General features: G+C 36.6%; 1 protein-coding gene across 1 annotated transcript in view; it reads left to right on the forward strand.

Annotated features, from left to right (window-relative positions):
• The window catches only part of CLSTN2 (calsyntenin 2), a 198,291-nt gene that overhangs the window by 172,740 nt on the left and 4,499 nt on the right, over window positions 1-21,052 (forward strand). The window contains 6 exon segments of the mRNA XM_032225672.1: window positions 4,197-4,345; window positions 4,971-5,197; window positions 14,738-14,908; window positions 15,612-15,635; window positions 15,638-15,756; window positions 18,098-18,221. Coding sequence (XP_032081563.1) covers window positions 4,197-4,345; window positions 4,971-5,197; window positions 14,738-14,908; window positions 15,612-15,635; window positions 15,638-15,756; window positions 18,098-18,221 — 814 coding nt within the window.

A 21,052-nucleotide genomic window follows, 5' to 3' on the forward strand; every position in this document is an offset into this window, starting at 1 on the left:
AAGGAGAGGAGGAAAGAAGAAGGAAGAGAAGGGAGGTAGAGAAGATAGGAGCAAGGTTGTTGCAAAATAAATGGGTGGCAAGAAAATGACCCAAACTGTATTCTATATATTTGTAAGAAAATAATGATAAATGATTGTTGATAATGATATAATTAATGGTAATTATAAGAGTGTATATTTGTGAAAGAACTTGAAAGAGAAAATTAAAAAACTTTTTTAAAAAAATAAAAATAAACAATGCATGATGTTTGCCCAATAACTTAAGGTTAACATTACCACCATCACCAAGGTTAAGAGCACTCTTGCAACAACTCCAAACCAGATTGAAGATCCATCCAGGCAGGGTAAGCAGTTTGTGAATGCAGCTGCAGGCAACTTAGTTAAGGAGGCTGTGAGAATAAAGCCACTGTGTGTCTCTGTGTATGTGTTTGTATGTTTGTATAGCAGCCAAGGTTGTCCAGCCTCCAGGATGTGATTCTTTTCAGACCCAAAATTTAGGAGCAGACAAGATGTTGGCTGCCTCTATAAAAAAGATGTGGAGACTCTAGTCTAGGAAAAGTACAAAGAAGAGCAACCAAGAGGATTAGGGGACTGGAAGCTCAAACATATGAAGAACAGTTGCAGGAACTGGGTATGTCTGGTTGAATGAAAAGAAGGACTTAAGGATGATATGATAGCAGTCTTCCAATATCAATATCTACATTACGATTCATAACAGTAGCAAAAGTACAGTTGTAGAGTAGCAATGAATTTTTTTTATGGTTGGGGGTCACCACAACATAAGGAACTGTTTTAAAGGGTCGTGGCATTAGGAAGGTTGAAAACCACTGCCATAGAGGCTCCAGGCCAGTATGAAATCTCATATAAAAATTAGACTTTGTACAGATTATGAATGCACTGTAAATATAGCTATATTTACAGTAAATATACAACATCCATTAATATTGCTTGCATTGTATTGCTTGCTGCTCTTGGAATGGGGGTAGGGAGGAATCATTAAAACAGAGATAGTATAGTTTTTTATGATACTATATCCAGATGTCCAACTACATTAGCCAACATGGGAATTATCTGCTCTAAAATTCCAGTTTCAAAATTCCAGGATTTCTATATTGTGTGGAATATTCCATCACTTCAAAGATTCTGTTTTTTGGAATCTTGAGTATGATGCTGTGCTTTAATAAATCCTAAATATAAGATAAAAGTGAAATAATTTGCTACTAGATTTTAAGAATTCATCCAGTCAAAGATGTCTGGTTAATAGCAGAATAACAGAATTGGAAGGGACATTGGAGGTCTTATAGTCCACCCTCCTGCTCAGGAAGGAAACCCTACACCATTTCAGACAAATGGCTGTCCACTCTCTTCTTAAAAACTTCCAACGCTGGAGCATTCACAACTTCTGGAGGCAAATCGTTGCACTGATTAATTGTTCTAACTGTCAGGAATGTGTCCTTAGTTCTAGGTTGCTAATCCATCATGTACCATTAGAAAATGAAAACAGGAACTCAAGTTTTATTACTGCTCCTTGATTTTTATCATATGTTCCTTTCATAAGAGGAAACTTTGGCTGCAGTGCTTCTTTGTCTACTGCAAAAGGGATTCAGTGGCAGTGTACTTACAACATGTGTGCTTTCTAAAAATTAAAACAAAATACTTCTTTGCTTTATTATGAAAAAAAGAAACTGGCTATGCTTTTCTTTACAATATTGGAACTTTGTTTCATCACAATGCCAAGCAACATAGAGGTGCCAGTTTGTTATTATTCTAGGACTTTGTCTTCTTCTGAAAGAAACTATGCTCAAATTGAAAAAGAGGCTCCAGCTTTATTCCAGGAGTCAAAGGGGTCCATAGAGAGGCTCTCTCTGTGGCCATATTTCGGAATTTATACTGACTTCAAAACTCTTTGGGGATCTTTTCTAATACAAAGCCTATATTCTTGATCTTTGTGTACATCATTACACTCCCCTGGTTAATGCTAATGATTACTCACTCATCTACTGCCAGGAATAATAATAGCTGGAAGTGATAGTCTGACTTACCTGCTATATAAAATGCCAGATTTAAACTGCCATCAATGCTGGAACTCTAAATGCTGATTGCCCTCCCACACCTACCATTTCAGGCTGATCAAACTGCAAATTACCTGCCTGAGACCCCAAAGTAACTCATGTGTTAATTGGCTGTATAAGGGTTGGTCAGTTCACAGGCTACTGGAATTTAAGCCATTCAAAACCATCAACTTGAGACATCTCACCATAAAGGTTTTTTTTTTTCCTAGCACAGAAATTGTGTTACTGTAAGGAGCCATCAAAGTGTCATACTTCCTGAAACATATGAATGTTTTGGCAAGAAGTATGTTTATAGGCTAGGGACTGATCTGGGCAGTGGAAAAATGGTATTCTCCTTGGAAGTAATAAAAACACCTTGTGATGACTCCCTATTGATTTTGTGAGACTATTTCAGAAAAAGAACTAATGGATGCTGTACTCTTATTCAAAACTGTCCTGCAACAATAATAGCATTGTACCACTTATTTGGAAATCAGATGCCTGATATTATCATCTTACATAACATAAGAAGTTTAAGCATTTTATGAACAATATGCTTTTCCAAGGTTTTACAGTCTCCTTAATCCACCCAAATAATCTTCAACCAAATAGGTAGGCTGAGAAGATGATGCAGGTAATCTTGGATTAAATAAAGCAAATTGTTGGAAGATACTGGGTCAGATTCCTTCTTGTAGAAACATACTACTCCTTTCTCAAAACATAAATCAGTTCTGGTGAATTACGTATGGGGCAATAGCCTTGACTTTTCATTCTTTATAATATTTACAAAGTAAGCAAGAACCGGAAAAGTTATTTATTCCTATTCTGTATTTATTTTTGTTAAATGAAGAGGTTTTTGGAAAGGATCTATGGAGCGGGAACCAGTTGGTTTCCTCAACTGTCACTGAGATCAAAGTACTAGTGGCATACAAGTTTAATGTTCAGATGGTCTAGTATGGCAATGTCATATTGATCAATTGAGAATACATTATTCTCAGAGTGAGTTGGCAAGCAGAAACATCATTTTCAAAACTGTTTGAAGCTGATACCCCTGCACCAAACTTAGTTGAAGATTACACCATACATTGTTTTGTCATCAGGAGTTGCTGAAGGAAATTTCCCTGAATCTTGTATAACTTACCAGTTGAACCCAGAAATCATTCTTTAGAAAGATTATTCTTGCTTGATGAAATTATCTTACTGTAACTAAAGAGTGAAGATGTTGTGTTTGTTATGTATTAGTAATACTTAGTAATACTTTTTGGCACCCTGAAGCTCATGCAGTTCTTCAATGAACCATTAGCTGCCGGAGACAATTTTGTGAGCACTGAACACATGTTTAAAAGAAAAAAATCATACGTGGGTATGTTGCACTTCAATAGCCACCCTTACTACTTGCATACCAACATCTAATGCAAGTTCACCACTTGCCTCGCCCTTTAAGAATGCATTTGTTTGTCCTGTTTGAGGATGATGTTTATTTGCTAGAGAGAACCAAAATTCTTGTTTTCCATTTTGCCTGCAGCAGTATCTGGTATTGACAACTGTTGTTTCTATGATCGAACTGTGTATTGGGGAAAAGAATCCAAAGTTAATGTTTCAGCTTCAAAACATTTTTAGTTTATGATCTAGAGGCTGGCATGGTGCAAGTTTCTTCATTCATTTTCACCTTTTCAGGCCATTTTCAGAGCCAGTTAGACAGCAGGTGGCAAAAACGAAACAAGCTGTCAGGGGCAAGTCTCATGCAGTGTTTTTGAGTTGGCCTGACAGTGACACGCCTTGATGAAATTGCAATTGGGTTGAGACGTAAATAGAGCAATAAAAAGAAAGATTGTATCTAGCTTTCAAGAACATTTGTGTTAGAATTGTTTCTAAGTATACACAAATGTATAGAAATGTAGATTGCCCCAGTTAAATCTGGATTGTAGAGAAATTTAATTTGATTCAAAGTATTTGTTTTGGCTTTTAATTCAAGTTAACTGGAATGAAATAAGTGTTAACTAATAAAATGACAGATTTTCTTTATTTTGTTAAAGGTATGGTGACCTTATCTAAGAACAGACTTATTTTAGGTGTTACAATGAGTTGCTTTATATCATTTTCCTTTAAAAAAAAACTAATTATATCCTTTCACCACCTCTGCAGTATCACTTCAATCCTTCCCAGTCAGTCCTTGTTATAGAAGGAGATGACATTGAGAATATAAATCAAGCTCTCCAAAAAGTCTCCTATATCAACTCAAGGCAGTTTCCAACTTCAGGTATTCGCCGCCTTAAAGTGTCATCCAAAGTCCAGTAAGTTAAATTCACTAAGCTTGATAATAGAAGCAATGCATCAGTAAACTCATGTTGAGGACTTTTAATTTTGGCATAAGTGAAAGAGTTTTATCAGCAACACTCATCTTTTAATAAATTGGCCAGCAGCTTAATTGTTACAGTGACTATGATTTCTACTATTTCTGCATGCCCATGGAGTTCTGGGATGTGTACAAAATGGCCTTCTGATGCATTTAGTATAAAATAGGCAATTAGTTTTTCAATGCACATTTACAGATAGCTTTATCAAGCCTTTTAAATATCAGTTTGAGTATGCAATTAAAAATACATAAGCCATTTAATCAGATTTAACCATTGACTGTTTGTTATGTTATTTATGAGTTTAAGTTGTATGGGTGCAGTGACCTTTGTAAAGATCATACCTGTCAATGGCATGCTGCGCTGTTCATAAATAATTTGAGAAACTGTATTTTAATGCTCATATGGGACTGAGTAATTCTGAAGCTGGTCAGTGAGTAGGTGTTAAAACTAAGTGTGCAAATATCCCAATATTTCTGGGTAAATATTCTCTTTCAACTGTGTGTTTCTTAAGAAAAATGATGAATGCTTAATCTTCCATGAAGTTAAATGGTATATTTTTCAGATGTTTTGGTGAAGACACCTGCATTAGTATTCCAGATATAGATGCCTATATAATGGTGTTACAAGCCAAGGAGCCCAAGATTACAATAACTGGAATGGATCACTTTGCAAGACCTGCCACACAATTTGAACATGAAAGAGGAGTGATTCTTTACCGGATGTCAGAATTGTCAGCACGGTGTTCTAAAATGGAACATCCCTCTGACCTGAAGGAAACTGTAACTAGAGGTATGTTGCATTTTTTTTTAGGTTTATGATTTTCATGACTTAAGTAGAATTTAATACCAAATATAAATGAATAACTTATAGAAACAGGCTCCGCTAAGATGGTTTGTAACCTGGGAAGAAAATTGTTTAAGGCTAGATAATATGGTCTATGACTCTTAAATATTATTGTCCTTCAGTAAAGTGCATAATACATTGGAGAAGCAGGAGCTTATTTATTTTCGCCGTCCCCTGCTTGGTTCATTCTAGCCAACAAAGCATATATCAGATAAGCACTGATTTAGGGAGGGAAAACAACTTAAAAAAAAAGACAGCTATTCCTTTGCTTTGTCCTTTGTGATCTCTGAGAGTCAGGGAGACCACATTGACAATGTTGGCTAGTGCAACATTTATAACTACCATAATTAAAATGTCATGGTAAAAGTTTCCTGTACTGTCATCCTTTGGGAAATAACAACCTGAGCGACCAACCTTGGTTGTTTAATCTATTTATAATATGTATATTTATTTATAATATTTACTGATTTGCATTATAAAATAGTGATTGGTTATAATAAATACCAAAAAATGGGCAGTAAAATAGTAATAGTAAAATAGTAAATATTTAACCCACAACTAATTAAAAGCTATATCCCCATCAAACTATAAAATTGAAAGTCTGTAAGGAAGATAGCAGTTATTAAATGAACTTACCCTGCACTGTTTATTTTATTTTTTTAAAAACAGAACTTTTTTATTTTTCTTTAAAAAAAAACACAATATGTCATCATTTGTCAATCATTAAGACATTGAAGTACAATTTTTTTTTTGTTGTGTGTGCCCCTCCCTCCCTCCACCCCCCACCCCCCTCCTCCTTCCCCCCCCCCCCGACTTCCAGAACCCGTACACGGTATGGATTTTTAACTAACACAGTCTAAAATCTATTGAGAAAAAAGAAATAAAGAAATTAATGACATTCTAGATTGACCTTAGCTTCTTCTTACTGAACTGACTTTTAACAGTTTAAATCATTTCTGATCTTAAGCATAGGCTAACTGGAATTTCTTAGTCCCGTATTTATTTTGTATATAGTCAATCCATTTTTCTCCAGTCTCGTTTATATCTCTCATTTGAATGATCTTTGAGATATGCCGATATTTTAGCCATCTCGGCTAAGTTTGTTACTTTCAATGTCCATTCTTGGATTGTAGGCAAGTCTTCCTCTTCCAATATTGCGCCACCAACAGTCTTGCTGCAGTTATCAGGTGCAGAATCAAATTGGTCTCTACCACTGTAAAGTCAGTACATATACCTAGTAAAAATAACTGAGGAATAAACTTTATCCTTCTTTTAAAAACATTTTGCATGACCCACCATATTTTATCCAAAATGCCTTAACCTTTTGGCAGGTCCACCATATATGATAATATGTAGCATCGAGAGAACCACACCTCCAACATTTAGGCTGTACATTCGGATACATAGAAGCCAACTTTTAGGATCTAAATGCCATCTATAAAACATCTTGTAAAAATTTTCTCTCAGATTTGAGCTTGTGTAAATTTCACATTTCTTACCCAGATTCTTTCCCATGTATCCACATTATTGGTTCCTCAATATTTTGAGCCCATTTATCATACAATCTTTAACTAATTCTGTTTCCGAATCCATCTGTATTAATACATATATATCCTCTTTATATGCATTAAGCTTTGATTCTCTTATTTGTTTAAACAGATTATCCTCAACTTGGATAAAACCAATTTTTTGATCTATTTTCCACCTAGCCTGTAATTGCCCATACTGAAACCATGTTGAACTACCTTCTCCTCTTTAATACCTCTAAAGATTTTAATTGTAATACCCCCCTTTCCGAGGTAAGAAGCTGTCTGTAAGTAATTCTGTCCTGTTTTTGTGCTGTATTCATATTTTCAATTGCGTGTCTAGGAATTGCCCACATGGGTATCTTGTCATTTAATTTATATTGGTATTTCTTCCAAACCCGCAATAAAGCATTTCTTAAAATATGACTTTTAAAATTCTTATCCAATTTTTTGTTGAATAACAGGTAAGCATGCCAACCAAATACCAGATCGTGTCCCTCAATATTCAATATTCTATCATTGGTTAAATGAGTCCAATCACTAATTACAGATAGCGCCACTGCATCATAATATAGTTTTAGGTTAGGTAATTTCTAGCCTCCTCTCCCGCGTACATCTTGCATTATTTTCAGCTTTACCCTCGGCTTCTTTCCTGCCCATACAAATTTGTTGATACCCTTCTGCCATTCTAAAAGATTCACATCATTTTTAAGTATAGGTAACATTTGGAAAAGAAATAAAATTTTTGGTAAGATGTTCATTTTCATTGCCGCTATTCTACCCAGCAAAGATAAGTGCAATTTCTCCCATTTTTTCATCTCTATCTGTATACTATGCCAAAGTGGTTCATAATTATACATATAGTTTCCCATTTGAAGTTAAAATATTAACTCCAAGATATTTAACTTTTTTGACTACCTCACATCCTAGCATTACCCCTAATTCTTCCTTTTGTTTAGTATTCATATTTATAGCTAGTATTTTTGTTTTCCTAAGTTTATTTTAAAACCAGATACTTGACCATATTGATTAATCGTATTCATTAAAAACCATACTGGATTCCTGCAGTTGTTCCAATATTATGACCAGATCATCCGCAAAAGCGCGCACTCTGTATTCTTGCTGCCTAATCTTAAACCCTTTCAGACCATCCAAGCCCCATATTTTATTCAACAATACTTCCAAGTATAATAAACAATAATGGGGACAAAGGACAGCCCCTGTCTTGTACCTTTTCCAATTTGAAAAGAGTCTGTTAAATTTCCATTGACTATAATTGTGCTGTTTGCGTTGGTATATTGCTTTAATTGACTGTAAAAAATGATCTCCTATCTGCATTTTTGCAGTATCTTCAGCAGAAATTGCCAGTTACTCGATCAAAGGCCTTCTCAGCATCCAAAAATATAAACGCAGCAGGGATCTGGTTGTTCTTTCCCAATATTCTAATGCATTAATAATTAATCTAACATTACTTTTCATCGCTCCCATTGTAAAAACCTGTTTGGTCCAGATGTATCCATTGTTGAATGACCAACATTAACCTATTTGCTAATATTTTAGTAAAAATTTATAATTACATTCAGTAATGAAATAGGTCTATAATTTTTGGGTTGAGTAGTATCTTGATCTTCTTTGGGTATCAAAGATATAACGCTGTCGTTCCAAGATGGAGGGACTTTACCTTCCGTTGAATCATATTAAATAATTCTCTAAGAGGTTCTACCATTTCTAACTGTAAGTTTTTATAGTAAACCGCTGTCAAGCCATCTGTACCTGGTGCTTTCCCTGACTTTAATTGCTTAATTACCTGTAGGATTTCCCCCAAGGTATTGGTGTGATTCAATTTTTGCCTGTGTTCTTCTCTAACTGAAGGTATTTTCTCTTTGTCTAATATTTGTCTATGTCTAACCATTAATTTTATCCCCTTTATACAGTTCTGTAAAAAATTCCCAGAAAGCTTTTTGAATCTCTTCCTGTTGAAACACCTCCTTCCCTCTGTAAATCAGTTTAGATATATTCGAGTTTTCCTTTTTTTCCTAATCTGATAAGCTAACCATCTGCCAGGTTGTTTGCAGTTACGAAAAGTATTGGTGTTTTGCATATAATAATTAGTAGCTACCTGGTCAGAGATCAACATGTCAAATTGAGATTTTAATATGTTAATAGCTTCCTTAACCTTTGTATCGTCTGGGTTCATTGTTAACTCAGCTCTTTTCTCTTAATTTCCTCTTCCAGTTCTGTTCGTTTTAACCCTTGCTATTTCTATGTGTTTTATTTATATTCATCAAAACTCCTCTCATATACGCTTTGCTTGCGTCCCATACAAATTCCATAGATGTACCCTTATTCATATCAAACAAAATATTCAGATAGTAATTTTTTACAATCATAATATACTTTTCATATCTAAATAAGTTTTCATTCAATCTCCAAGACCTTCTTGCCTGCATACCCTTCCCAACTCCATCCAAACTGGGTTGTGGTCCGAAAGGACCCTAGCTGCAATCTTTGTTTCTTGACCCTTAGAAAGCAAATCATTAGTGGTTAGGATAAAATCAATCCTTGAAAGGGATTGATGCCTGTCCGAGAAGAAAGTGAAGTCATATTCCTCTGCATTTCTTTCTCGCCAAATATCTCTCAATTCAAAATCATCCATAATGTCAAAGAAGATTTGGGTAACTTTGCTCGCATCTTGGTATTTAGGCGGGAAATCTCTTATCTCTCTTAGTATCTATCACTCCATTCCAGTCACCCAATAGTATACAGGAACTATAGTCCCACTGTACTATTTAGCATGAAGATTTCTATAGAATCTATCTTGCTGTTGATTGGGAGCATAAATTCCCAAAAGTAATGTCTTTTTCCCTTCTAAGATTAAGTCTAAAGCAATATATCTTCCGAAGGGATCTGCTTCTATTAATTCAGCTTTCATATCTTTTATTAAGTATACAACTTACCATTCTTCTTTTCCATAGCAGAAGCTGCAAAATGTTGACCAAGTTTGAGTTGATCAATATTTTGATCAGTTGACTTGATATGAGTTTCTTGCAAACAAATTACATCGTTCTTAAACTGTTTGAGATAATGAAATATGTTCTTCCTCTTCTGTGGAGAATTCAGTCCGTTGACATTCCATGTTAAATCTTAGTTGTCATCTTTGGTTGGTTGAAGCATTTTTAGAGCTTCCTGCACGGCCTGTTTAACTTAGGTCTAGCTCCTCCCACTGCTTCCAGATTGTTATTGTAGTTCCTTGATCGATGGCCGATGATGTTGATGCTGTTGCTTTTAGCTTGTTTCTCCATACGTCTAGTAGTCATGCGGCTAGGTCTTAGGTGCCATAGCACCTTGCACTTCTAGAGAAGAGAGATGCTCCATCTTGTCTGGGGTGTGTAGTTTGCTGTCTATCCTGTCCTTCTTGTGGTCTTTCTCTGGGTCCAGATGGTGCAGGGTTGTCCGGCCTTCAATATATTATAATAAAAATCTTGGGCTTTCCAGACAGAGTTGAGGCGGTACCTTTGCTTATCAATGTCAATATGATGCCAAATGGCGCATCCCATCTATACTGTATCTGACGATTTCTGAGTTCTTCGACCAAAAAAGCGTAGTCTCTCCTGGCTCTTAACATTTGAGGTGGTATCTCTTTCAAAACAGCCAGGTCTTGACCGCCAATTTGAAGCTTAGTGTTATAAGATGCTTGCAGTACCATATTTCTAAGCTCTCTTGTAGTAAAATATATAACGATGTCTCGAGGAAGCTGCTTCTGCTTTGCCAGCCAGGAGTTAACGCGGTAAGCTTTGTCAATTTGCCAGTCTTGGTTGGTCCCTGGTCTTCCCATCAGGCGATCAAAAGCTTCCGATAGGATCTGTTTCAGGTTCTCCTGTTTCTCCTCACGCAGCCCCCTTACTCTTAATGCGAACTCCATTTGTTGGTACTGTATCATAATAATTTCTTTTTCAGCATTTTCCACTTTTTGTTCCACCACCTCTGTTTTCAATGTCAAGTTAGCATTGGCATCATTAAGAACCTCTAGAGTATCTTCCATTCCAGAAATATGTTCTGTTAATACAGTTACAAGACTCAGCATGTCGTCTCTAATTTTATCAACCTTAGCGTCAAATTTCTCATACAGCTCCTGTTTAAGTCCTTTTATTTCACTTTTAATTTCTTCTTTCATTCTTTTATTTCCTCTTTTCTCTCCTCTCTATTATCTCTAAACTTATCTTCCATTTTAATTGTCTGTGCATTAAGAGCCTCGCTTAGATTACTCAGGAAAAATTCTTTCATTAACACATCCCCAGCAGGGGGCGTAGGAAGCGGAGGCTGCAGCTTTGTGCCAGGCACTGAAGATGTGCCCCTGGAAGTAGAGGGTGACGACTTCAAGTTAATATTTGGTTTTGAGGCCATTTCAAAATTTATCTGCCTGCAGTTAGTAGAACTCTATTGCCTGAATATGCAGCTTTAAGTAAAGAGGCTTTATTTTGAAGTTTAAGGCTTAGCAAAACTTTCAGTGAGTAAACATTGTATCAAAAACCGTTCAGCAGATTCATCACCATTTAACTTCCAAATAAGCAAAGTTAATGAAGGAGTAAAATTCTTCTATTGTGAAACCAAAACATATGATAAGCAATCTCTTTTGTTTGAATTCTTGTGAGGATTAGCAAAAAGTGTTCGTTATTACCGGAGAAACCAGCCTGCTCGGCGCCATTTTAAAAGCCTCTAAGTAAATAATTTTTCGGAGGAGAAAAAGAAAAGAAGCTAAAATGTTGATAAACAATTATTGTCCACGCAGTAAACGGATTCAGCTCGTGATAAGATTAAATCAAACAAAACTTTGAGCAGAGTGGGGGAGACTTACTTTGTCCCTGCACAAGGCAGTTTGAAGTTCCCAGCACGGACAGCCGTTCTGCCTTGGGCTAGCCCCCCTTTCCTTGCAAGCACAAAAGCTGCAAAAATCGAAGAGCATTTGCCAGCAAAACAGTTTCTTCTTTCCTTCTTGCCTGAAGGATAAGAAAACCTGATAAGACGTCAGATGGAAGATCCTCTAAACAGGTACGTAGCCAGGAATTCGGAGGCAGCTGATTTTTTGCTGCCTCCACCAGCAAGCTCCTCCCAGGAAGTCCACCCTGCACTGTTTATTATCACCAATGCCTTGAAAAGTTGTTATATATGCACCATAAGGAACACTATGATGAACTAAGCACAGATGTCTCGGAATCACTTTCAAGAGGAGCTCTTCATATAGCATGTGATGGAACAAAGTAAAATTAAATATGGTAATTACCTGTTAGGTGTCATACAGACATTTTAGAGTTAACTAGTTAACTCTAGTTATTGCCTAGTTATGTCTGCTGAACAGTTGTACTTCTTCCAGTTGTGTCAATTTGTTTTAATTAAATAGCTAGCTCAGGACAGGTAGAAAACAGAAAAGAAGCTAAAGAATGTCAGTAAGCTCTCTGGTAAATCACACTAATGAAATAAGGTTTATGTGAACTAATTTCTCAGAATTTATTAGGTCTAGAAGCAATAGTGTTGCCAAATCTGCACCCCCAATAATTTCATTTACTGTAAACACTGTGGCCTAATTATTATTGGTGAAAATGTGATAAAACCTAAAGATTCTCTTTGTTTGCAACAAGAGGACGGACACATAAACAGTGAACAATTTAACTTTGATCTACTGCATGTTAAGGGAGGGGGGGGTCATCTGTCTGAAGTGACAGAAATGGATATCCTTGGCCTTCATCATAAAAGATAATTCATTTAATTGATGGCATGCAAAAGACATTTTTGTTGGATTCACACATCTCAGCCATGCTCAACAAAATTGCATTTTGATTTAGAATGATGTACAAAAAGTCATTTTTGCATGAATACATTTTATAACCTGTTGGTGAATTAGTGTTGGAAAATCTTTGGGATTATTGAATTATTTCCAGTATTATTATTTTAAAACCTCAAAGAAGTTGAAATATTTAATGACGCACAGTTTTGTTTTTCTAAACTTTTCATTCTACAACAGTGTTCCTTATAGTGTTGAGGAATAATTCATGATACAAATACTTATACCCGCTTGTCCACAGACTTCTGCTCTGTATTACAAATCATTTGACAATTGTGCTGAGATTCTCTGTTATGCTATTAACTATAATAAGAAATTTTAAAACATTTTGCATACAGATTCACACACATTTCTTTCATAACAGTCATCACTGAATGATGGAATTTTTATCTATATAGTACTTTCCAAAGAATGAGTTTTCAGCATGATCAATTTTCATTAATATGGAAACCCATGTTTAAGCTTTACTTCCTAACACCTGAAAATATATAAATAATTCTGTTGTAGGGATCAATACCAAGCTGTTCAAGGATTATGTCTTAGGGAATATGAAAACAGTTACAGCTAATATATAGTGATGGTTGATTTACAGTGCTTATCTCCTTTGTTTATATAAAGATCCTCTGCATATTTGGTAAACATTTTTGATACCAAATAGAGGCAGCTGAGAAACTCTTCTGTATAGTTTAATTATTTTAAGTGATATTTTCAGAATCCAAAACTTGTGTTCCATATGTAGATTACCAGAAGTGCTGCAGGTTGTGCATGCAGGAACAGCATTCAGTTCATTTTAAAGTATTAAATAGGCCCAGAATATACAAACTATTGCAGAAAAAGTTTTTAGATAATCGTGAATAAAACACTGAATTTAATAATTATAGAAATACACATCTTGCCACAGGAAGTTCTTCTCTATCTTCATCTTCATCATATCCTCCTTCTTTCATTCCTTCTTTCCTGCCTTCCTTCCATCCATCCATCCATCCAACCAACCAACCATTATAGATAAAATTAAAGTATTTTGATTAGATGCAGTTGTTCAGAAAATATAAACCATTCTTAATGATTCAATTGTATTCACACAAGTGAAAACTGTTACCAGACAGTGTTTTTTAAAGTCCTAAAACAGTAATAGTGAAAAAGATAAATTACATTCCTAAATTATATTAGATTTATATATAAGATTTTTGTTGCTAACTGGAGTTTGGCAAAGAGGATAAGCTGACATACTGTATATGGACAGAAATATATTCTCTTGATATTAAGGAATGGATTAAAGATATGAGTCATTCATTTTTTTAAAGTCTTCATTCTCTAAAAATGACAAGATGAACCAATATGCTTATTCATTATCTATATTTAATGACAAGGTAAAGGATGGAAATAGTACTAAATGGATATTTTGTGGATATTTTATTAGTTTCTTTTCTCCATTTATTTAGTTTGTTTAGTTAGTTATTTAGATATTTAGTTCTAGATATTTATGATTTTAATTGTTATAAGGCAGGATTTTTTTAAAATTATTCTACAACTACCATATTTTTGTTAGTAATAGTGATTGATGTTGTAGTTATCTCCATTTCAGTGGGAATGGGTATCTCTGTTTATCTAAATATACATCTTAGGAGGATTTATGACTACTCAGTTAATATTATTGATTGTCACAAAATCAGCATAATTATCATTATGTAATTCTGTTTTGTCTCAGAAGGTGACAGTATTTGTCAATCGTGGTTCATCTGCAAAATTAAGCAGGCAGGGTGAGCTCTGGTTAGTACTTGGTTGAGACACCTGAGATTTCCAGGGAATTGGCAAGTATGGGAACCCAAACAGAATACTTTGAAAACGGCAATGGTACAAGACTTCTGTAATATTGCCAAGAAAATCACTTGGATGCTGTCACTAAGAATTAAGTGTCTTTCCAAATTAACAATTCAATTCTTTACTTTTCAAAGACAGTTTTGCATATATTTTTTGATTTTGTTCTTTTCAGTCGATTGACAATTGTACACAACCTAAGGTCAACTGAGTATAGTGCCCTGTAAATAAATTCAATTTGGAAAGTAATGTTTATTTTTAAAAAATGTTATTTGACATTTATTATTATTATATTATTCACAGATCATAAACCAGTTCTGTTAGAAAAAATGGATCACAATTTGGATTTTTGTGATATTTTGGTAATTGGATCAGAATTGGATCCCAAGCAAGAGTGTTTGGAATTGGACAAGAAAGACCTTCAAGGAAAACATATAGAAGCCACCAACTCTACAGCTGGATATTCAATATATGGTTTGAGTATTTTTTTCATTTCTGCATCTTATCCTAACCTAATACTTAATAAGTTTATTATAAATTAATATGGCTATGTTATACCTGTTTTTTTTAAAGAATAAAATGCATCAGCATGGCAGAAGTTAGAAAGTAGTTTGGTATGAGAAATTCCAAATCCATTGACTGTTTACCCTATTGAACAAGATGATGCATCCTAATCTTTATCTGAGTGAAAATGAAGTGGATATTACTGACTATAGAAAGTAGATCAAAGAACATGTACTACATTGAACTACCTTTCCTAGCATCAATTACCATTGACTGTGCTGATTGAACCATTAAAAGTGCAGTTCAACACTATCTGAAGAGCCATGTTTCCATCTTTTTGCTATAATGAAGCAGAATATCTCTAGATCACGGGTGTCAAATTCACAGCATTACACTGCCATCACATGACCTTTCACGACGTTTTCCTATTAATGGAGCTGGGGTGCGTGGGACCGTGAGCTGCCAGTTTGACACACCTAGTCTAGATTATTTAGATACACAGAATTTGTAGTCTTCATATGATTTGCAAATGATTGTGAAGCTGCCTGTAGAAACATTAGCACTGGATTAAAGGAAGTGATAATATGTATTTACTTCTGGTACAGTTTTCACAGTTGTTTTCCCCCAGTTTTCTTAACGTTTACTATGTTTTATTTTGTTTTTACTGGTTCAGGTGTGGACACTATGAAAAACTATGAAAGGTTTTACGGCAAATTCGCTATCGTAATTGGCATACATCTTCCTTTTTTGATAGAAAGTTTAGAATCAAATGTTCAGAACTGAATGGGCGCTATACCAGCAATGAATTCAATTTAGAAGTAAGTAGCATTAAAAAAAACCAATTAACAATTATCTTTATATTAGAAAATAAAAGGCACATTGTTTGGTATCTATTAATATAACATAATTTTCAGATAATTTAGTGAACATGTGATTATTTTTCAATATGTTATTAGGTACAAGTGCAGACATAAAGCCAGGCAATAAATTAAGATACTATAATAGAGTGTGAGAATGATTTCAGGGAAAGGATGAAAGAGATACTGGCTAGGAAACAATCAGGCAAATGAGCCAGAACCATCAGTAACTTAATAGTCAGAGTGTCCTGATCCTGCTCTCACACACATATATCACAGGTGAGGTAAAAGTTTTATTTGAGGCTTTCCACACCAAATATTTTTCCCCATAAATTCCCAGATCAACAACCACACAACCCCTCAAGACTTCACAGTCCATTCTAGGAACAAACTCAGACTGAATTTGCAAGGCAGGACAAGTCCAAAAGACAAAGGCAAGGCTAAGGCAAGGCTAAGGCAAGTCCATGAAGCACAGGCAAAATCTGTGAAGCAAGTCAGAGGTCAAGACAAGGCAAGATCCAAGATAAGAAGTCAATTCAGGAAACAAGGTTCAAGGCAAATGCAAGGCAAGGAAATGGACACATTGTTTCACTCCACTTGCTGAGCTAAATAACCTCTTATAAGTACATCCATCAAAAGGAGGGAAGTTCCTGCCTTACAAGTAGCCTGGCTGACCTTTGTTGTGCCTGCTTTTTCTCAACCCTACGCATTTTTGGATCAGGAAGAAAAGGCAATTCTTCCACATCTCTGATGACCAGCTATAGTTACATGCCTTCTGCCTCTGAAACCTCTGGGCCTCCCAGCTGCAGCTGTGCCTCTCATGTCCTTAGCTCAGGCAGACACTCATCCAGTCACTCCTCTTGGATGGATCTGTGGTGCTTGACCTCATCACTTCTGACTCAGAGCATCTGGAACCTCTGGCTGTTCCTCCACATCCCCCTTTGACAGTCCTGGAATTGGCTGTTCCTCATCTGAACTGGCATCTGGGAACCTGTCCAGAGAAGCCATCGCATAGTAGCCATCTCATAGACAAAGAAACTTAGAAAGGAATGCATTAACGAATTAAACAATTAAAAGTGGTGTCTGAAAGTTTTGTGCTTTCAGGTCTGCAAGATTCTATTAATGTAGTATTACAATAAAGTACTCTACTAATGTTTCCTACCTGGTTTACCTAGGAAGCTGACAGATACGTTCTCGACATTTAATTAATTTAATTAAGTCATTTAATTAATAATTTTTTACTAGGACATTTTTAAACCAGAGACTGGAATGAGGTTATTCTTTATTTATAAAGAACAATTTTTCCCTCACAAATGTTGTTTCTTTTAATTTGATATAGTCAGCATTCTTAAGGGCTTGTTTCTCAAGCGTGTGAAATATAGTTCAGTAGACACATTTTTAAATGACTACTTTAGGACAGAATTGAGAACTATCCAGAAATACTTGTTATGACATTCATGTGCTTATCTCAGAGAATTAGAGCTCTGATTTACACTGAGGAACACATACTATATCAGGTTTTTCACCTGAAAACAGCTAGTATGTGATCTGACACGGGAGAACATAAATGTCGATTGTTTGTCATGATCAGATATCTGGAGTTTTCAGCCACTACTGACTTCTATTGCAGGATGGATCTATTCTGCCATAAGGACCTTATATATATTCAGACATTCCCCTGGGAATTCCAGAAACACAAGGTGGATACCTTGTGTTTCTGGAATTCCCAGGGGAATATCCTAATAATCTGGCATACAGTTTAATAGTAGAGTGCCTAAATTTAGCAAGGTTTGAGGAAAATCACCTGGAACAACGTTAGCATAAGACAATGAACTTGCACTCGGATTGCTCACTGGATTTGTCTTGTGGACAACAGACTGCCTATGCTCCTTATATTTGTTATTTCTACTCTTTCATTGAACTTTGTGCTTTTGTAACTTGGGGTTTTTTATGGAACATTACTGCAACAAGATAGTTGTGAAATATATTCTCCAGCATTAGTTGACTAGCTTGCTGTATTCAGGGTGCAATTGATTAGGTACAGATCAACTGATCTCATAATTCTTTTTCACCCCTGAAATTATATGAGAGTCCCTTTTTCATAATTATTTTCTCTGATTTAGTTGGTAAATCTGAAATCATCACCCTACGGATTAAGTGCTCTCATATAAAGCAAATGCAAATTGTGACCTGATAATATTTCTGCCTGAATATAAATTCTCGGCTTGACTATTATGCAAAATATGATTAATATTATTGTGAATACTTCATATTTGTAATATTAGTTCCTGTTTTCTTCTAGGTTAATATTCTACATAATTCCAACTCTAATTCCATGGAATATGCAAATCTGATGATAAAAGAGCCACAATTTATCCAAACTATCCATCACCCAGAGGAAAGCACAAACAATATGCAAAGCTCAGGTATTACATTATAAGAATGGATTTAACAAAATTAACCTACTTTATGTTTATGTAGAAGTACATCTAGTGAAGGGGAGGCCACCATTTCTTATTGTTAGAAAAGTTCTAACGTTTAATTGGAATCTGAATTCCTGTAATTTAATATGGCAGGATAATTGTTCTTGCAAGACTCTGTTTATATAGCTTTACAATAAAGTAGATTTAGCTCATCTGGTTGTGTTTCCTGTGTTTCTGTGTGGTAAAACTAACAGCAATCATGCCAATCTAAAGTACAATTCTCCTATCCTCTGTTTTACAGCCTGGAAACTGAGGGCCGCTTCTGAACTTCTTGCCCTGCCCATTATCTAGTTGCAGACCACACTGCCTCTTTTCTGATATTTCCTAGGCAGCATTTCTTTGCCCATTCTCCCACGGTCTTTCCCATACACTATTACAGGTTGAATATCTCTGGTGAAAGGAAAAAAAGTCTTCTTCCTCCTTCCTGCTCCTTTAAATGAAGATTGATATTATATATCTCCTTAAAAACTGTTGTAGAAAAAACAGGACACGCAAGCCAGCTCTCCAGGGAAGGAATAGTTTATTTGCGCAGGTTCAGAACAAAGGCCTGAACCCCGAGTAACAGGCAGGAAATCCCTTATATAGTGTATCACGTTCAGATAAAGCCATCTGTTAGTTTTGGAAACACCCTCAAGATTCGCCCTTGGGTTACAGCATATTATGTCTACAGAAAGTAATAATACATAGTCAGCTAACAGCCAACATAGCATATATTTGAGGAAGTAAATTGTGTCCTTCCAGACAGATTTTACAGTCAAGCCAGCAGATATATTAAAATAGAGACTTTGCTACAGCGGTTTTCATGTGCCTCTAACCAGTGTCCTAACCGCACCATGTCCTAAAGCAAACCTTTGCAAATTCTATATATGAACAGTTAAAGCTAGAGCCGATGGTGGCGCAGTGGTTAAATGCAGCACTGCAGGCTACTTCAGCTGACTGCAGTTCTGCAGTTCGGCTGTTCAAATCTCACCGGCTCAGGGGTTGACTCAGCCTTCCATCCTTCTGAGGTGGGTAAAATGAGGACCCGGATTGTTGTTGGGGGCAATATGCTGACTCTGTAAACCGCTTAGAGAGGGCTGAAAGCCCTATGAAGTGGTATATAAGTCTAACTGCTATTGCTATTGCTATTGCTAAAGCTTAATATCATGAGACCCTAGTTTGGTTCAGGCTTGAGGCCTACCTTGGTTCAGCCTGCTATCTCAAGGCTACTCAAGCTTATCATGCAGCACCTATTCCTTAACAATTTATCATAAGATTAAAGTTTTAAAACCCCTCCACCCCACCCCACCCACAACACAATGGTACATATTTCCTTGATGGCAGTGGTATTCTTTTCTTCTTGCAATTTATTGGCTGCTCATCTCTATCAAATTAGAAGAAACAGAAAAACAACTGAAAACCTAAAAACCAAACAGCTCAAACTAAAATAAATACTGGTAGGGGGCACCTCTGGGGGAGCTGGTCTGGACTCCTGGCACTGTGTGCAGGTAGCCACCCATTCCTCAATCTCCCTATCCATGTTAGGCCACCACACATAACTCCTGGCCAAAGATTTCATCAATTCCTGGATGCCCTATGTGAAAGGCCTCTAATACTGCAACCCACAGTTTGGTTGGAACAACAACCCGATGCCCCCACAGTAAACAACCATTGACAACAGACAGTTCATCCCTTTTAGCAAAAAACATTTTAAACACTGGCCAACCGGCCTTTGGGCCACCCCCTCCATACCCAGTTCAAAACTTGTTTAAGAGTTCGGTCTTTAGTTGAGTGGTGGGCGACCTCACTGGGGGACACAGGACCAGCCTCAAGGCAGTCTATGAGCAGGACTGGGGTCTCAGGAGTCAGATTGGCAAGCAGTTCTGGAAGAGGGCACCAGCTGAGTGTATCAGCATGTCCTGATGTGGTGCCCAATCGATGAATGATGGTGGTAGCTTTAGGCCGTGAGGAAGTAGTCCAATGAGACATTTGCGGGTGACAGCGATGCCGGGGAAGGCCATCCCCAGCCAGCAAGCCCAAAAGCGGTTTATGGTCCATGAGGATTTTAAAATCAATGGCCATACAAGTACTCATGCAACCATTTTATGCCAGCTACCGCAGCCAGAGCCTCACGGTCCAGTTGGCTGTAGTTCCGCTCAGCAGCTGACAGGGTCCACGAGTAGCAGGCAATGGGCACCATGCAGTGGCTGAGGACGGCCCCGAGGCCGAACGGGGAAGCGTCACAAGTCAGCACAAGTGGCAGAATCTGGTTGTACTGGACCAGGAACATGTCTTCTGACAGCAGACTTTTCACCACGCAAATGCGGCAGCTTCATCTCGCCCCAGGTCCATTTCACCTTTTTTGCTGAGGAGCCTATGCAAAGGCTCAGCAACTGTGGCTTTCTGTTTGAGGAAAGACACTGTAGAAGTTAAAGAGTCCGAGGAATGCCTGGAGCTTGGTCTGATTGTGAGGTGTAGGGACATCCTGGATTGCCTTAATTTTTTTGTTTTGTAGGGTGGAATTCCAGAGCCGTCGATCAGGTACCCTAGAAATTTGACCCTAGGAACATTAATTTGGCATTTTTCTCTTTTGAGGTGAAGACTTTTTCACTAATTCTGGTCAAAACAGTCCTAAGTTTTTTAAAAAGTTGCACCTTATTTGCAGCCAATACCAAAATGTTGTCAAAATAGGGAACGACTCCTGGTATCCCTTGCAAAAAGCCATCCCATGACGCTTTGGAACAGTCACTATTCTCTCTATCCCTTTATCTAGCTAGCTACCTAACTACTCACTC

This window comes from Thamnophis elegans, chromosome 10, assembly GCF_009769535.1.
Source record: "Thamnophis elegans isolate rThaEle1 chromosome 10, rThaEle1.pri, whole genome shotgun sequence".
NCBI classification, from domain to species: domain Eukaryota; kingdom Metazoa; phylum Chordata; class Lepidosauria; order Squamata; family Colubridae; genus Thamnophis; species Thamnophis elegans.